General features: G+C 50.8%; 1 protein-coding gene across 2 annotated transcripts in view; it reads right to left on the reverse strand.

Moving 5' to 3' along the window:
• PREX1 (phosphatidylinositol-3,4,5-trisphosphate dependent Rac exchange factor 1) overlaps positions 1–6726 on the reverse strand; it is a 198219-nt gene extending 191493 nt beyond the window's left edge. For both annotated transcript variants that reach the window (XM_021078040.2, XM_085004110.1), the window contains exon 1: positions 6408–6726. In XM_021078040.2, coding sequence (XP_020933699.2) covers positions 6408–6620 — 213 coding nt within the window. In that variant the 5' untranslated portion in view covers positions 6621–6726. The remainder of the gene's footprint in view (positions 1–6407) is intronic.
• Between the last annotated feature and the right edge of the window lie 10685 nt (positions 6727–17411).

The raw sequence follows: 17411 nt of genomic DNA on the forward strand, positions 1-17411 counted from the left end.
AGGTCTCACCTGCAAAAACAAGGAGATTCAGACCCTCCACCACCCCACCAGCTTGTTCTCAACTTCTATGTCTCCTAAATTCTGGGGCAAGGACCAGCTCTGGCATCACCCTGTGCCTGTGGACCAAAGCCAGTGGGACGCCACACTCTAGTTCGAGGATCAGCCCACTCTGATCACCCACCTCCCACCAGGGTTCCAGCCAGAGAACCTGTGTCTATTGGGGAAAAGAGAGAAATCACAAAAATCTGGGCGGCGAAGTTCTGCAGTGAGGCACGGTCTGCTTCAAAGGCTCAACTCTTGCAGAAGCTTTAAGAGGGGAGGCTGTAAAGCAAAGAGGATGTGGGTTTCTTAATCCGAGGGAGTGGCCCTGAGCCCAGTAGCACTTCTGCTCACGGCCTGATAAAGGGGGACACTCTCTAAGAAAGGGGTGCCCTTGAAGCCTCCAAAAGCCAGGGACACCAACCCCATCCACCTCTTCTTAAAGTGACAGATAAATGGTTTTTGTACTCATAGTCTGACACTAGGGAGCAAACACCCGGGGTTCCCGCTGCGGTGCGATGGGTTAATGATGGGGCTTGTCTCTATGGAGGCACCGGTTGGATCCCTGGCTCAGGGCAATGGGTTAAGGATCCAGCGTTGCCACAGCTGTGGCATAGGTCGAAGATGCAGCTCAGATTCAACCCCCGGCCCAGGAACTTCTATATGTTGCAGGTGGGGCCAAAAAAGAGGGGGGAAGAAAAAAGAGAGAGAGCAAACACCAGAATAAAAACAAATGGGTGTCTGGTATGCTTATGTGAAGAACACGTTCATTCAAATGCATGAGTTCCAGCCTCCCTGTTGAGTCATCCTTCTCAGAAGGACAAGGACCATGTCTGCCCTATCGCCGGCTGCATCTTCGCACTGCTTGGAATACACGGCAGGTGCTCCCTATATACTAACATGCTGAGAAAAGCAGGCTGATTTCTTTATGGCTTTACCTGGACGTAGTAGCTCTGTTGGCCAAACACGAAAGAAGGGCCCCATCTAACTCCTGCTGATGTTTAGCGTTTTATCATCACAAAACTTTCACTAACTTCCTGACGATGTTCAGCCCAATACAAAGAGGCCTGGTCCTGACTCTCTAGCATCCCAAAGCTCAGATAATTTGGACTTTGGGGCTTAATTCTTGCCCACTTGAGCAGCCCCCAGGCGTTTAAGAAGGTAGTAATTTGGGTGGTGAACACAGCATCGTGTTGGGGCAGTTCGGGGCAGCGGTAAAGAACGTGGGCTATGCAGCCAGACTACCTGGATTTGACGCCCAGCTCTGACAGGCTGTGTGACCTTGGGAAACTGACGTGGCCTCTCTGGGCTTGGTTTCATTTGTGAAAGAGGAAAGGTACCTGGAACTGAGCTGATACACAGAGAAGGCTGTATGTGGGGCTTACAAACATTGAGCACTACGTCGGCGTTAGCAAAATTATTATTACTGTTGCTATTGCATTAATCTAATAATCATGCTGAAAATACAATTCCTTCTGTGAGTGATTTGTAAAAAAATACATTCTCACACACATGCATAATTTTACATGGAAAGGGCATTACAGCATTTCTTAGTATTTCTTCCTTTTTAATCCTTCTGCCTCCCTTTCTCCACGAGATACTCATCTATCTATCCCTTCCTCCAAACTCCTGCAGTGTTACACATAGAATCTATATAATATTATGGTTATTCCTTATTTTCCTGAGGCAGAACCTCTTAGCTTCCTACTCTCACAACATAACCTTGTGAAAATCCCCCACGTCACTGGGCAGGTCATTCTGTTTCAGTGACTGCAGAATTTTAAAAGGTACCACCCGCCCCCACTCCCCAGCATTGCTCCCTAGTGTCAGACTATGAGTACAAAAATCTTTAAAAAAAAAAAAAAGTGACAACACAAAACCACAGTTTCTTGTTTTGGCAAGCAAGAGCTCCAATGAGAAGAAAAGCTTTCATCTCCTACCCCCAAAAAGCAGAACCACAGAGAGCATTCTGGGAGCTTCCTGCCCACACCCCCTGATCCTCAGGAACCCCGGCCCAGCCAATTCAGGCAGACCCTCTGGGTGCCTGAGTGACAGGTCTCTGTCCTTGGCCACAGAGAGCCCTTCGAGGAACTGCTGACCCCCCCATCACTCAGGAGCCTCTCTGCCCATCCACCCAGGCTGGATGGCACACCCATTAGGGGACCCACTGGCATCTGCCCCTGAGGACAGACTCCCTACCCCTTGCAGGCAGAGACCCCAAACCAGTCTAACCAAGAGGCAAGTGGGTTCAAGGCTCACCTGGCCTCTCTAAGAGGGAAGCCTTTGAACCCCAAAGAGATGGCCCCATTGTCCCCTTTCATTGCTGCACACACACCCCCAAAAAAACCCTCCTGAGCACCTACTAAGCACCTGGCATGATTCTAAGAATGTTAACCTGAGGTCCATTCAAGGTTAAACAACACCCCTATGATGAAGCAGGTGCTGGATTATGCCCACTGTACAGATGGGAAAACTGAGGCACGGTGCAGGCTGGTAACCTGCCTGCTGGTGTGGAGTAAAGCCAGGATCTGAACACCAGCAGCCTGGCTCCAGAGCCCCACACTTGACCCTCATGCCATGAACGGACACGGAGATCAGAGGAGGAAGCCAGCACCCTGACATTTCCATTCTTTTCTAGGTTCTGCCCGCTCTGCGGAAGAGAAAACAGGAGTCATGGAGGGGAAGTGACCAGAGAGGCACGGCAAAGGGCAAGGGTCACACAGACCTGGGTTCAAATCCCAGTTCCGCCACCTTAACAGGTCACGTGGCAAGCCCACCATAAGCCAGGGGCAGTCTGCGATGCAGCTAGGGACCGGAGTTCTGGGGTGGGCAGCTGTCTACATGACCCGGCACAGCGCACGTAAGCCACCTTTGCCTCAGTTTCCTCATCTGTCACTGGGGATAACAGCACTTCCTTCATGGGGGGTTGGAAAGATCAAAAGAATTGATACCTGCAAGGTGCTTGGAAGAGTAAATGACGAGTCAGTGTCAGCTCCTACACAGTAATGACTGTCGTTGTTATGACCATTATTAACGCCGCCCGAGAGTACACACGGCACACCCAACACAACCCGGGCTTCTAAGGGTTCAGATCCAAGGTTTACTCAAAACCCAGGGCATTTTCTCCCACCACATCGACGAGGTCCCCCAGGAGAGACCCAGCATCTCTACGAGAGGGCTGTCCTTGACTCTTAAATAAACACACAAAAGATATGGCACCAAAGTCATCAGTTCCCCTCAGAGATAGGGGAGCAGGTACAATCCAGTTCCTGAAGGAGGTGGGGAAAGATGGGGAGATTCTGGAGGAACCAGAGAGCCCCAAGCCTGGAACCAAACAAAACCACTGATTCTGGAGTGCAGATGGTCAACAGGAAATTCACTCCAAGCTCCTGTCTTCCTCTCGGGGCTGACTCAGATCTTGCTTCCTCCAGGCAGCCCTCCCTGACTGCTCCTGCTTTCTGGTTGCTAGAATCCTATAATCCTAATCATCTATTTTTAAATTATCATACAACAATTAATGATAATAACATATTTAGAAGTGCCTTGCTACCTGCTAGGAACTGTTCCAAGTGCTTTACAGGTATTTATATAACTCACATATCCTCTTAAAAACCCTCTAAGATCTATTATCATTCTCTATTTTACAGATGAGGATTGTGAGGTTCAGAAAGGTCAAGTCACTTGCCTAAGGTCACAGAGCCCAAGGACCTGACCCCAAGCCATCTGACTCCGGAGTCCAGTCTCATCCTTGGATTTCTATAAACACCCATTTTGCCCCCCCCCCTTCCTTGTCTAGAACATGCGCCCCTCATGGAGAGGAGGAACTTAGACCTGGCTTTTCTGCATTTCCCACAATACTCAGTCTACCACAAAGGCTTCCTTTCTACTGGCAGCAGAACTTTAAAACGAGGGACACAAGGAGGCCAGGGGAGCCCTTCAAGACCTGCCTCTGCCACATGGAATTAAAAGCAGGGAGGGATCTGCCAGCCTGCTTCCAAAGGCGAACAATCCCTTCATGTGTATAAAGCTGGGAGGAGAGAGTGGGAAGGCAGCAGAGGATCACAACCTGCAGGCTGCCAGCTTCGCTGCCACAGAAAGCCTTGGTAACTAGCAGTTCATGACGCTCTAAGCCCTGGGTTTTCAAAACTGAAAGGCCTTGGGTTGTTCAGGGGTCCCTTCTGATGGAGCAAAAACAAGAGGGGCCTCCTGCAGTTCACAAAAGAGGTATGCTTGGTCAGGTTACACAATCAGTCCATTTCTGGCACCAGCTTGGGGACACCCAAAAGGACAAGACAGAAAGAAAAAGCCTGGATTCCCCTCCCCTCATTTGACAAGTGGGCAAACTGAGGCCAGGACAGGTGCATGGGTGGTCCAAGAGTCAAAGTCAGAATCAGCTCATCTCAAAATTGGCAGGTCAATTCAAAAAAAAAAAAAAAATTATGAGCTCAGCAAGTTCAAAGAGTCAAGGAGATAATATGCAAGTAGAGAAGTCTCCTTTTTTCCTCTTTCTTTAATAAGAAGAATGGTTGATTCCAATCAATTTCCATTATTCCAGCTTCCCTGGACTCTACACATGGACAATTTAAAACTACAGTTAATCCAAACCCAATCTTTATCTGCTCTGAAAGGCACCACACCATCCAGGGCAAGGGTGTGGGAGGAAGAGGCATATTTTCTTTCCCATTAATATAAAAATTGGTTTGTCTTTCCTCTTTCTCTTCCAGACTGAGAAGCAGGGAGTGGCTCAGAAGGAGAAGTGAGGAGTTCCCTAGAATTTGACACTGCTCACAGACACCAGCTACATCTTCAATTCAGAAACTGCCAGCTTCTAACTGAGCAGATTCTTTTTTTTTTTTTTTTTTTTTAACTGTGAGAGAGGGAGGGATGGGAAAGAAATGCCAACCCTGCCTGATTCTCACAGGCCCTTCTAGAAGGGTCCTTTAGCCAAATGCTTTTCAATGCCTCTGCACAACCCTCCCGCCGTCCTCAACACACACACGTCTTTTCACAGAGAGAAGGGCTCTATCCTCCCTGAGTTAAACCCGGACCTCACACAGCCTCAGCTGCAACCCCAGCCACAGGGGATCGCAGAGGATGCCAGAAGCTCCCTCTTTCCCCCAGGGACTGGGAGCTGCAGAGCCTGGCTCTGGGGTTTCTGAAGGAACCACCAACCGCTGTCTGCCCCCGCCTCCCACCCCCCGACACACACACACACACACACCCTTCCTGAACCAGGATTAAAAGACTTCCTAGAGCAGAAAACGGAGTAAATGAGGTCCCAGCAGGAGGCACAGAGATTAAAGCCCTTGGAGTCTCCTAACTTCCAGCAAGGCTCGCCCAGTCTCCCCCTCCCCACCGCAGCCACTTTTCTCACTTCCTAGGAGCATAGGGAAGTGGCCCCTTCCTCCCTCTCACAGAAAAAGAAGAAGAAGAAACAAACAAACAAAAAAGAAACGCAGCCTAGAATAGGGTTTTAGAGCACCGGCTGGGACTGCCCTGGTCAAAACCTGGTATCAGCGTGATTCTGGGCAAGTTATTCAACCTCTCTGGAGCTAAACTCTCCGCTATTAAAAAATGAGGGAGCTGTTCGTCCCTACTTCATTGGTCATCGGTGAAGGTTAAGCCTTCTCATGACACACGTAGGCGCCTGGCACATAATGAGCGCTCAGTTGTTATTTTACAGAGTCTTGGGCTGTGGTTTTGCAACTTGGAGTTGCGGGGGGGGGGGGGAGTATGGAACTGAACCGCTGAGTCTTCAGTTCGAAACCTACTGTCCCCAAGATCCAGCAAAAGCCTGTGTATTGGGAAGGGGGGGTGTCCTACCCCCCGTTTTTGTCGTCTTCTGTCCCTACTCAGGGCTTTGGGTTTATCTTACTCTACTCAATGAGCAGGGACGCTGGGCTCCAGGATTTCTAGGGTCCGTCCAAAATGAGCAGCCCGCGGGACACTAGGTGGCGAAGAAATCCCCAGGGGAGAAAAAAACGCAGGGGTCCAAGATCCGGGCACCTGGGTCCCAAAGACCCTGCCTCACGGATGTAACTAATTTTAAAACTATTTGAAAGGCGGGAGGGTGAAAGAAAAAGACAAAAGGGCAACGTGCGGGGGGCGGGGGTGGACCGAGTGCAGGAGACCCCAGGTCAAGGGCTGGACCGTGGGCCGGCCAGGGAGGCGACAACCCAGCTCTGGAGGAGCCCGATCTCCTCACTTCTTTGCGCATCCCCCGGGATGTCCCTGAGGCGACTCTCGCGACCCCCGGGGACCGTGGCCACAGGTTGTGGGGACCGCCCCGCCCCCGAGGCCCCTGCGCTCCGCAGCGGGGCAGACCGCCTGAACGAAGGCTGTCCCCGCGCTCCCCGAGCGACACTCACAGACTGCAAGAAGCGCAAGGTGCCCACGTAGTCCCTCTCGGTGCCCAAGATCTCATTGAGGACGCAGAGGCGGAGGCGCAGCTGGCGCTCAGACTCCCGGGCGGCCGCGCACGGGCCGGAGCTGGGCGCAGAGGCGCCGGGGGTCCGGGGGTCCGGGTGGGCACCGTCCCCAGCCCCGTCGCCGCCTGGATCGCTGCCGCCGGGTACCTCCATCCTAGCGCGGCCGCACGGCACCAGCTCCTTCCCCCGCGCGGAGGTCGCGCTGAGCGGCGACTCAAGCGTCCAGGCACCCCATCCCGGACGGGGCGCGCCAGCGGGCCGGGCTCAGCGGCGGGCCCGGCGCATGGCGCGGCGGGCGAGCGGGCGGGACTCGGGGGCGGGCGGCCCGGGCCGGGGGCGGAGGCAGAGCACGGAGGCTGGACGAGGGGCGGGAGGAGGCTGGCCCTCGGGGCTCCCAGACGGCGGGCCTGGCCGCCACCGCCCCCGCCGCCAAGGGAGCGTCTGCCAAGTGCCACGCCGCGCTCGGGCCGCAGAGGCGCTCCGCGCGCGCACGGGGTCCCCTGGAGACGCGCCGCGGCGCCGGCCGGCTACGTCGGAAGCTGGGCGCGGCTGGAGCGTCGCTGCCGGGGTGCTCGAGCCGGAGCCTTCCGGAAGGGACCCCGAGAAGCCCGGAGAGTCCAAAGCAGCGCGCTCGCCGCCGCCAGCGCACCAACTCCGCGCCCGGACGCGTGGCGCCCCCACCCCCGCCCGCCGCGGGCTACGCCACTCCCACCCCTACACACGCGACACCCACCACGCGCAGCACACGCACGCAGGTCCGGCTGCCACGGCCGCCGGCTGCTGCCGCTCGGGCTGGGTCAACCCCCGGTTGGAAAAGCTGGCAGCGGAGCTGCTCAGGAGCAAGCCCACCCCGCCACGCGCGCCCCCGCCGGACCTGGGGAGCAAGCGACGGCCCCCGTCCTGCCTTTGGGACACCCAGTCCTTTGGGGGCCTTGGGGAGCTGCGGCGACCTTGGGAAGGAAGACGCGCGGCTGTCTCATTCTCTCTCTCTTAATGCCTCTTTTCTCTTTCCCCTTCCTTTTTCTTTCCTTCTTTTCTTTTTCTTTATAACTTCTCTGCCCACCAAGAGATGAGCGTGCCCTTTCCAGCCCTTCCCAGAGGAAATTATTATCTGCTCCGAGTTCCTAATCAAGTGGCAGCTGCTCTGCCTGTGCCCGCCTCCCATCCACCCGCCCCCCACAAGGCCTCTGGAAACCAGGCTTCTAGTCTGGGCTGATCTGTGTGACCTTGATAATCAGCGAACTGCTAGACAAATGTCCTCACCTGCCACCAAGAAGGTGTGAAGGGATGATCTCTCCAGGGCCTAGAGTCAGCCCTTCAGGTTAAAAATCCCAACTCCTGCACTTGCTGGTTTCCTTGGGTGACCTTGCCCTGGTCTCTTGCCTCAAGAGCCTCAGCCTTCTCATCAGTGCAGTGGGAATAAACTTGATGCCTTAGCTCATGGATTCCTACACACAGGGTTATGTGTTCATTCGTTCAGAGTGCTTGGGACAGGGCCTAGCTCCCAGAAAACTCTCTATAAATGTTTATTCTTTTTTTTTTTTTTTTTTTTTTTTTGTCTTTTGTCTTTGTTGTTGTTGTTGTTATTGTTGCTATTTCTTGGGCCGCTCCCGCGGCATATGGAGGTTCCCAGGCTAGGGGTTGAATCGGAGCTGTAGCCACCGGCCTACGCCAGAGCCACAGCAACGCGGGATCCGAGCCGCGTCTGCAACCTACACCACAGCTCACGGCAACGCCGGATCGTTAACCCACTGAGCAAGGGCAGGGACCGAACCCGCAACCTCATGGTTCCTAGTCGGATTCGTTAACCACTGCGCCACGACGGGAACTCCTAAATGTTTATTCTTAATTAACATTGCATGCATGATCAGCCCTCTTAGCCTGGCCCCCCTCTCCAAACTGTCCACAATTCCTAACCTGTCTTTATTCACAGGTCAGAGATTGTACTGTCTCTGCAGAGGACTGGCTGATTCATGTAATATCCCCCTGTAGATTGTAATCTTCCTTGAGGCTGGAGCAGTATTGCTATTTATCGTCTGTCCCAAACACCCAGGATTGTTCTCCCAATGGTCTCCAAATAAATATTGCAAGAGCTTGAGGACACAGGGAGAGAGTAGGGTGGCTTCTGCCCTCTCAGAGCTCTGATTCGTTGTGATCTTGGACAAGGTGACATTTGATCTGGGCCTTGGTTGAGTGAAGTTCCCCTGGAGAGTCAAGAGTGTGAGCTAGGTGAGCTGGCTAGGTTTGGGTACCAGGGTCGATTGTGGCCCAAAGGTGACTGGCTCCTGAGTTTCTCAGAAAGAGGTCTCTGGAGTGACTCTGCTGTGTGACCTTAAACTATCACAGCACCTCTCTGACCCTCACTTGCCTTGTCTTTACATTATTCCTATCTACTGCAAGGGAAGAGCCTAGTGGGAGCATCATGGCTGTGGAATGAAACTGGCTTGCATTTGTATCTCAGCTCCAAATCTAACCAGCCGAGAGACCTTGATCAAGACACTCTGAGCCTCAGTTGCCTATTCTGTAAAATGGGAGTCTTCGTAAGAGAAAAATGTACGTAAAGCAGTGCTTCTCAAACGTCAAAGTATTAACATTTGGGGCCAGATAATTCTTAGTTGTGGGGGGCCATCCTGTGCATGGTGGGACATGTAAGGGGCAGACTGTACCCACTAGATACCAGTAACACTCTCTCTGCAGATATGACAACCGAAAATGTCTCCAGACATTACCAAATGTCCCCTGAGGGACAGAACTGCCCCTGGTTGAGAACCACTGATACAAAGTCCCTGACACTGATGGTTGGCACGTAGGAGGAGTTCAACAAACATTCGTCCCCTTTCCAGCTGCAACCAAGGAGGATTAATTAGCTTCAACTTCAGAGATATTTCACTCACACATGTGCACACAGATCTCATGCTTCACCCAAGAATTGGCCCAGGCTGCCTAAAAGACCATGCAGACATTTCCACATGTGTGGCTGGAGCCCACCCTGGCCCACTCCACCTCTTCCACACTGCGTTATTCCCTCTGAGTCCTCTGGGGTATTCCTCCCCACCATCCCATACCTAGTGAAAGATGATACAGTTTTTAATAAATTGCCTAAACTGTCTGTGCCTCGTTTTTATCATCTGTGAACTGAGGCTCATAGCTGTACCTACATGGTAAGGTTGTTGCAAAACTCCTGAGTTAATACGTGGAAAGTGCTTCGATCAGATAGCCAGTTCTCCGGAAGCAAAGGCTTTTATTTATTCAACTCCTGGATTGACTGCAGAATCCATTCAGATGCATTCAGCTGAAAGGAAGAGAAGAATGGGCCACAGACAAGTTAAGCCAGAAGACTATTTAAGAAGAGGTCCAGAGGAGGTTGGTTCCTCAGGCTGGTTCAGGACATGGTGACATCATCACAGACCAAGACAACTGTGACCTTGCTATCCTCATCAGGGTGGCTTTTCTCCCAAGGTTTGGGACCTCAGAGTCACAAAATGGCTGCTGCACCAGCCACATCACCTGCTAACATGACTCCAAAGCAAGAAAGGAAGGAAGAGGATAAAGGGGGTCCTCTGTGCCTCTTTCTTTTTTTTTTTTTTCTTTTTTTTTTTTGTCTTTTTGCCATTTCTTGGGCCGCTCCTGCAGCATGTGGAGGTTCCCAGGCTAGGGGTCGAATCGGAGCCGTAGCCACCGGCCTACACCAGAGCCACAGCCACGCAGGATCCAAGCCGTGTCTGCAACCTACACCGCAGCTCATGGCAACACCGGATCCTTTAACCCACTGAGCAAGGCCAGGGATTGAACCCGCAACCTCATGGTTCCTAGTCGGATTCACTAACCACTGAGCCACGACGGGAACTCCTGTGCCTCTTTCTCATCAAAAGAGAAAACTTTCGTAGCTGTTGTGGCTCAGCAGATTAAGGACCCAATGTTGTATCTGTGAGGATGCGGTTCGATCCCTGCCCTCGCTCAGTGGATTAAGGATCCTGCATTGCTGCAAGCTGGGACACAGGTCGCAGATGTGCTCAGATCTGGTGTTGTGTGGCATAGGCCTCAGATGCAGCTCCAATTCAACCCCTAGCCTGGGAACTTCCGTATACCATGGGTGCAGCCATTAAAAAAGAAAAAATGAAAGAAGAGAAAACTTTCTCCAAAGCAGGCAACTCTCCTTTACACTTCACAGGACAGACTGGGGCATGTGGCCACCTTTAAATAGTCCCTGACCAAGAGCAGGCAGGGCTGTCACCATCAACTTGGAACAGTCCTGCTCCATCTCCTGGGACATGGCTGCCTGAACAACTTGGGGTTCTGTTGTTATGAAAGAAGTGTCTGTCACAAGCACCTACTATGCACTGGGCATTGGGCAAGGGGCTGGGACTGCAGAAGAGAACAAGACCAACCACATTCAGGCCTCCTGGAGCTGACATCATTCCATCAGAGGGGACAGACAGTGATGAATTAAAGACAGCAATTCCTTCTGTCATTCATTCAATGAGTGTTTATTGAAGGCCTACTATGTGATGGGCTGGGATACAGCAATGACCACAACAGGTAAATTTCCTGCCCTCCTGGTGCTTCCAGTCCAGAGTGAAAGACAATAACCACATTAATAATCAATCCATATAAACAAGCAAACAAAAAGACGAGACCCTCTCAGCATCTCCAGAATTGTTTGGTGAAACCTCCAGGCCTCTGCCTTGGGGCACTGCCTCCCCAGGTCTCATTACTTGGATAGAGAGCTCAGCATTGTCATGATCCATGGGGACTCCCTTAGTCCAGGGCTGGCTGCCTCCCAGCTAATCCTGGCACAGAGCACCTCCCTGAAACAAACATGACTAAGGAATCACAAGCTGGAGGAGACTTCCTTTTTCTATCTCTGTTTCAGTCTGACCTCTTCCTCATCACCTCCGCACCTACCCTCTACCCTCCAGGATCTCCAGTGGGGAGCCCTTTGACTCCTGTCTATCTCCAAGGAAGGGCCTGAAATAGGCTCTAGCTGGGGAACACTCACCAAGAGAACAGAGAGAAAGGAGGGAAAAAAATAAAATCTTTTAGTTAGGCAAGAAGAAAAGCGATGGTAATAATAGGGAAATTCTCTTCTACAGGGACAATTTTAAAGTTTGTTACCATGTGCTTCCCAAATAGTGGGAAATACCATTTCGTTTCTGTTACATAAGTTTCACTATTGTGGAGAAGTTAATGCTGCTTCGAAACTTTAAAAAGAAAGTTCCTTATTCCCTGATGAGACTCCCTCAGTTTCTGCAGGCTCAGGATTTGAAGGCTTTCGTGGGGTTTTGGTTTTTTTTGGGGGAGGGGGGGGTTGGCCATGCCCATGCATGTGAAAGTTCCTGGGCCAGGGATCCAACCCGCACCACAGCAGTGACTCGAACCATAGCAATGACAACACCAGATCCTTAACCGCTCACCGGGGAACTCCTGGAGGCTCTGCTTTTTATAATGATAATAATAATAATTAAGATAAAGCAAGGGGAAACAACGGGTATTTTTTTTTTCCCATCAAGTCGAACAAGCCAGGTGAGAAATGAGTTATTGAACTGCCCAGGATCGCCAAACATTTCCCAAATGCAAATGAGTTCTCAGTAAGACAGGCAAGCTGCCCAGGGCGTCTTTTCCCCTTTCCAAGCACCGAGAGCAGCTTTCTGAGAAGAGGAGAGAGGCAACTCCACCCTTGGCATTGGACAGAACAGCTAGACAAACCAACTCGATGCTAGACACGCAGGCCAGTGTTCATTTCTTCAAACCAAAATATAATTCTCTTCCTGCGAGTCTAAGTTGAGCCACCCCCCCAACTGCCCAAGTCAAAACTTCGCCAAAGAAAGCCTTGCTGTTAGAGGCAGATATCTCCAGAAGGCTCTGGTTCAAGGTCTGATTTGAACTAAAAGATATCAGATTAACTCAGGGCTCCAGAGCTTTGCCAAATCATATTCCTACCAGAAAGCGCTGGAAATATAGCCCAGAAGAAAGCGAGAAGGAAATGCTTAAGACCCTCATTTCAAATGATGGCTTGGCCACTAACATGATATCTTTTTTTTTTTTTTTTTTAAATCTAGCCTTTGGATATTGCAGTTCTAGAGACCAACTTCCTGGGTTCAAATCCCAGCCTCACCACTTCCTAATTGTGCAATTTTGTGCAGGTGACAATCTCTTTGGCTTTTGATATATCTATCTGTAAAATGGGGCCAATAAGAATTCCTACCTCATGAGTTCCCACTGTGGCACAGCAGAAACAAATCCGACTAGTTCCACAAGGATGAGGGTTCAATCCCTGTCCTCACTCAGTGGGTTGAAGATCTGGTGTTGCTGTCAGCTGTGGTGTAGGGTCGTAGACGTGGCTCGGATCTGGCATTGCTGTGGCTGTGGTGTAGGCCAGCAGCTACAGCTCAGATGAGACCCCTAGCCTGGAAACTTCCATATGCTGCAGGTGCGGCCCTAAAAAAAAATAAAAGGAATTCCTACCTCACAGGGTTGTTGTGCAGATTAAAATACTTATTAGATCCAAAGTGCTTAGAATGCCGCGGCATTCAGCTGAGTGTTAGCTATTATAACTGGGTGAGGCCGTGATGTTTGGAGGTGTGGCAGCCACCTTGACACCACAAGGGAGGATACTGCTGCCCAACAGAAGAAGGCAGAAGTGACAAATGGAAAGATCCTAGATCTTTGATGTCACTGCACTCCTAAATTAACCAACTGTGGAACAACCCTGTCTCTAGAATTCTTGTAAGATAATAAAATTTCTTCTCTTTTTTTTTTTTTTTTTTTTGTTTGTGTGTTTTCTTTTTAGGGCTGCATCAGCAGCATATGGAAGTTGCCAGGCTAGGGGTCAAATCAGAGCTGCAACTGCAGTCCTACAACATAGCCACAGCAATGCCAGATCCAAGACACATCTGCAAACTATGCCTCAGTTTGTGGCAACACGGGATCCTTAACCCACTAAGCAAGGCCAGGGATCAAACCCACAACCCCACGAACACTGTGTTAGGTTCTTAACCCCCTGAGCCGCAATGCAAAGCTCCTCCCTATTGTTTAAACCAGTTGAGTCAAGCTTCCTTTCTCTGCAACCAAGAGCATCCTAACTGATTTGCTTCCCTTCCCCTAGATGTCTCCTCATTTCCACGACCGGAAACCTCTGTTCATAGGATGACCAAACACCTCAGTTTGCATGGGACAGTCCCAGTTTCTTCCTGTTGTCTTAGGATAATAGCTATTAATAACATCCCAGTTTGGATGGTCATGGCCATCCAAATCTTTGAAATAAGCATTACTTTCCTCCTACCTCTCTCTTAAAATGCAGGTGCCCCCAGAGAGGACTGCTCTCTGCCACAATGGTTTCCCAATGAAGCAAAGATCTAAGATTTGTAACAGGAGGCCTGGATTGTGGGTAAAAGTTAAGAATAAGGTTCAGAAAGAGGATTGGTGCATAAAAGGTAAACTCTACAACTTACTCAAACCAGAGATGGCCCTGGATAGTGTATCTGAAATTCTGCGGCGAAGGACGCCAGATGGTTTCAGCAGACATACTGGACACACATTTATATGTCTGGGTTTTTTCTTTTTTTTCAGTTTGTTTCCTGGAGTGAAAGCTCAAAAATAGGGCTGCCCAGTCCAAATCCAGACACCTGGCAGTCCCAGTGGTAACTTTTACTGAAAGTTGATGGTTTCCTCCTTAGCCAGCAGAAACGCAAACAGCCACACCCTCTCCACATGCCAGTTATGCTGCAGGCTGCCTTCTAGATTTCCTGGGCAAATTCCATTCCTGGAGCCTTTGTTGAAAGGGAGAAAGTTCTAATACCAACTGTTCCTTTTACTGAGTGCTCACTTTGTGCCAGGCACTATTAAGATATGACATCAAATTTTCCCAACTACCTTTCATGGCATTTATTATTATTATTGTGCCTTTTTTTTTTTCTTTTGCCACACCCGCAGCATATGGAAATTCCCAGGCCAGGGAGCGAATCTGAGCTGTAACTGTGACTCGAGACGCCGCAGAGACAATGCCGCATCCTTAACCTGCTGCGCCACAGTGGGAACTCCCATCGTTCTCTATTAACAGATGAGAAAACTGAGGTGGAGAAAGGAAACCACTAAGACGGCTATTATTAGTTAGGATAATGATAGACGCTGTGACAAGACCCAAATGATAATGCATTTTTTTGAAACAGAGCTTATTTGTCTCTCGTGGTATATAGTTCAGGCATAAACGACCCAAGGCAGGTATGGAGACTTCAAGGCTTTGGGGTCCAGGTTCTTTCCAACTTGTCGCTCCACTACCCTTAACACGTGGTGTCCACCGTGTGCTCCGAAATTTCTGCTCTGGCAGAGAGAGAAAGAGAGAAGGGACGGGAGTGCCTGGTTCTCTAAAGACCCCGAATCGGAAGTTTCACACACCCCTTCCATCCCACCCAACTGGCCAGAGTTTTACCACCCAGGTGTGTCTGCCCCTAAATCCACGCCATGCCTCCTCTCAGGTGTTGCCAGTGGACCGCGAGACTCTTGCTTCCCTCCTCCTAGAAGAATGCCAGGCACACCTAATATTAATTGGATGAATGACTCGCTAGCTCCATATTCCACTTCGGACTCCAGGTTGGGAGAAAGCTCACGGCGAGGGCCTGACACCGCTCTGGGCACTGAGGGTGGCGAACAAAGCAGGTCAGGGTCCTCGTCCTCCCGGAGCTGACGTTCTAGTGACAGAAGGGACAGCCAATAAAGGTCGCAATTCACGAAGACAAAGTCTCTCGGATCAAGGTAAGGGCTGTGGAGAAAAACAAAGCAGGGACAAGGACAAGGAGGGGTGGCCCAGCTCATTCCAGGTGGGGAGAGAAGGACTCACTAGGGAGGTGACATTTTAGCAGGAAACCAGAAGAGGGAATGGAGCAGGCACTCCGTGTGCTCCAGGCAGAGGGAAGAGCAGGCTGAGGGCTTAGAGGCGGAAACAGGCAGGCATGGAAAAGGCCAGGGGGAAGGGAAGTAGTAGGAGGTATGATTAGAGGGGAAGGGAAGCCAGATGCGTGAGCTGTGTAGGTGGCGCTCTGGTCTTTGGCTTTTTCTCTAGGTGAGGGGGAGCCATGGAAGGTTCTTAACAGAGAAGAGATATGATCTGAAGGGTTCTAACAGGATCCCTCTGACTGCTCTAGTGGGAAAATACTATAAGGGGGTAGAGTCAGAAGCAGTGAGACCGCTGAGGAGGATACTGCAATAGTCCAGGCGAAAGACTGGCTTGCACCAGGGGGATGCCAGAGGAGATGGGAAAAACGATCTATTTTGGATAAATCCTAAAGAAAGAAACTATGGGATTTGATGATGTGCTAGGGGTAAGAGAGACAGGGTGCAACTTGAATCCAAGGTTTGGGGCCTGAGCAACAGAAAGGATGGGCTTGGAAATAACCAGGATGGGAAAGCCAGCAGGAGGCATAGGTTTGGGGGAGAAGATGGAGAATTTGGTTTTGGCCGTGAGAGATGGCAATTCCCAGGTGGAGGTGTTGGGTGGGCAGAGACAATCCCGGGGTACGGGGCGGGGGGCGCGCAGCCTGGAAATGAGAATGTAGCTGTGGTCGCAACATAAGTAATCGTCAAAGGCAAGCTCACCCAGGGAAAACATGGGGATGGAGAAGAGGACAGGGTCAGTGGCCTGGGCCACACCAATATTTGGGGCCAGGGCAGGCAGTGAGTGGCACCAGAACAGATATTAGAATCCATTTCCAATTTGTTGAGTTTTCCTGGCTTTCTGAGAACCCTCAAGAAGTGGAGCAGAGGGCAAGTTCCCAATCTCAGCCCCGCTGATTCCTTCATGGCTCCAAGCCTCAGTTTCCTCATCTGTTAAATGGGGACATTAACACTCCTGCTTTGGGAGTTCCCGTTGTGGCTCAGTGGAAACGAATCCGACTAGTATCCATGAGGATGCAGGTTCAATCCCTAGCCTCATTCAGGGGTTAAGGATCTGACATTGCCGTGAGCTGCTGTGTAGGTCAAAGACAGGGCTCAGATCTGGTGTTGCTGTGACCGTGGTGTAGGCTGGCAGCTGTAGCTCCAATTTGACCCCTAGCCTGGGAACGTCCATATGCCACAGGTGCGGACCTAAAAAAGCCAAAAAAACAAACAACAACAACAACAAAAAACACCCAGATTCAGAAAAAAGAGAAGTTGTGGCAGAGAAAGAACTACATTTAGCTCCATGCAACAACGTGGATGAATTTTTTAAACATAATAGGGAGCCAATGAAGCCAGATGCAAAATGGCATATTACGGGAGTTCCCATTGTGGCTCAGAAGTAGTGAACCCAACTAGTATCCATGAGGATGAGGGTTCGATCCCTGGCCCTACTCAGTGGGTTAAGGATCCGGCATTGCCATGAACTGCAGTGTGGGTTGCAGGTGCCGCTCAGATCTGGCGTTGCTTGTGGCTATAATGTAGACTGGCAGCTCAGCTCCCATTTGACTTGCGCCCTAGCCTGGGAATTTCCATATGCCGGGGGTGTGGCCCTAAAAAGACTAAATAAATAAATAAATGGTCACATTATGTATGATTCCATTTATATAGTGCTCTGAACCAGACAGTACTAAACTACAGAATCTATCAGTGTGCATTTGTTTTTTGTTTTTTTTTTTTGTCTTTTGTCTTTTTTTGCTGTTGTTGTTATTGTTGCTATTTCTTGGGCCGCTCCCGCGGCATATGGAGGTTCCCAGGCTAGGGGTCGAATCGGAGCTGTAGCCACCGGCCTACGCCAGAGCCACAGCAACTCAGAATCCGAGCCGCGTCTGCAACCTACACCACAGCTCACGGCAACGCCGGATCGTTAACCCACTGAGCAAGGGCAGGGACCGAACCCGCAACCTCATGGTTCCTAGTCGGATTCGTTAACCACTGCGCCACGACGGGAACTCCCTCAGTGTGCATTTGGACGGCAACACTGTAAAGAGTGCAGTGTGTACAGTGCAGGTC

Source organism: Sus scrofa, chromosome 17 (assembly GCF_054392235.1).
Source record: "Sus scrofa isolate SSC_HxYL_T2T_F1_AM1 chromosome 17, Sscrofa_HxYL_maternal_Yorkshire_Landrace_v2.0, whole genome shotgun sequence".
NCBI lineage: Eukaryota > Metazoa > Chordata > Mammalia > Artiodactyla > Suidae > Sus > Sus scrofa.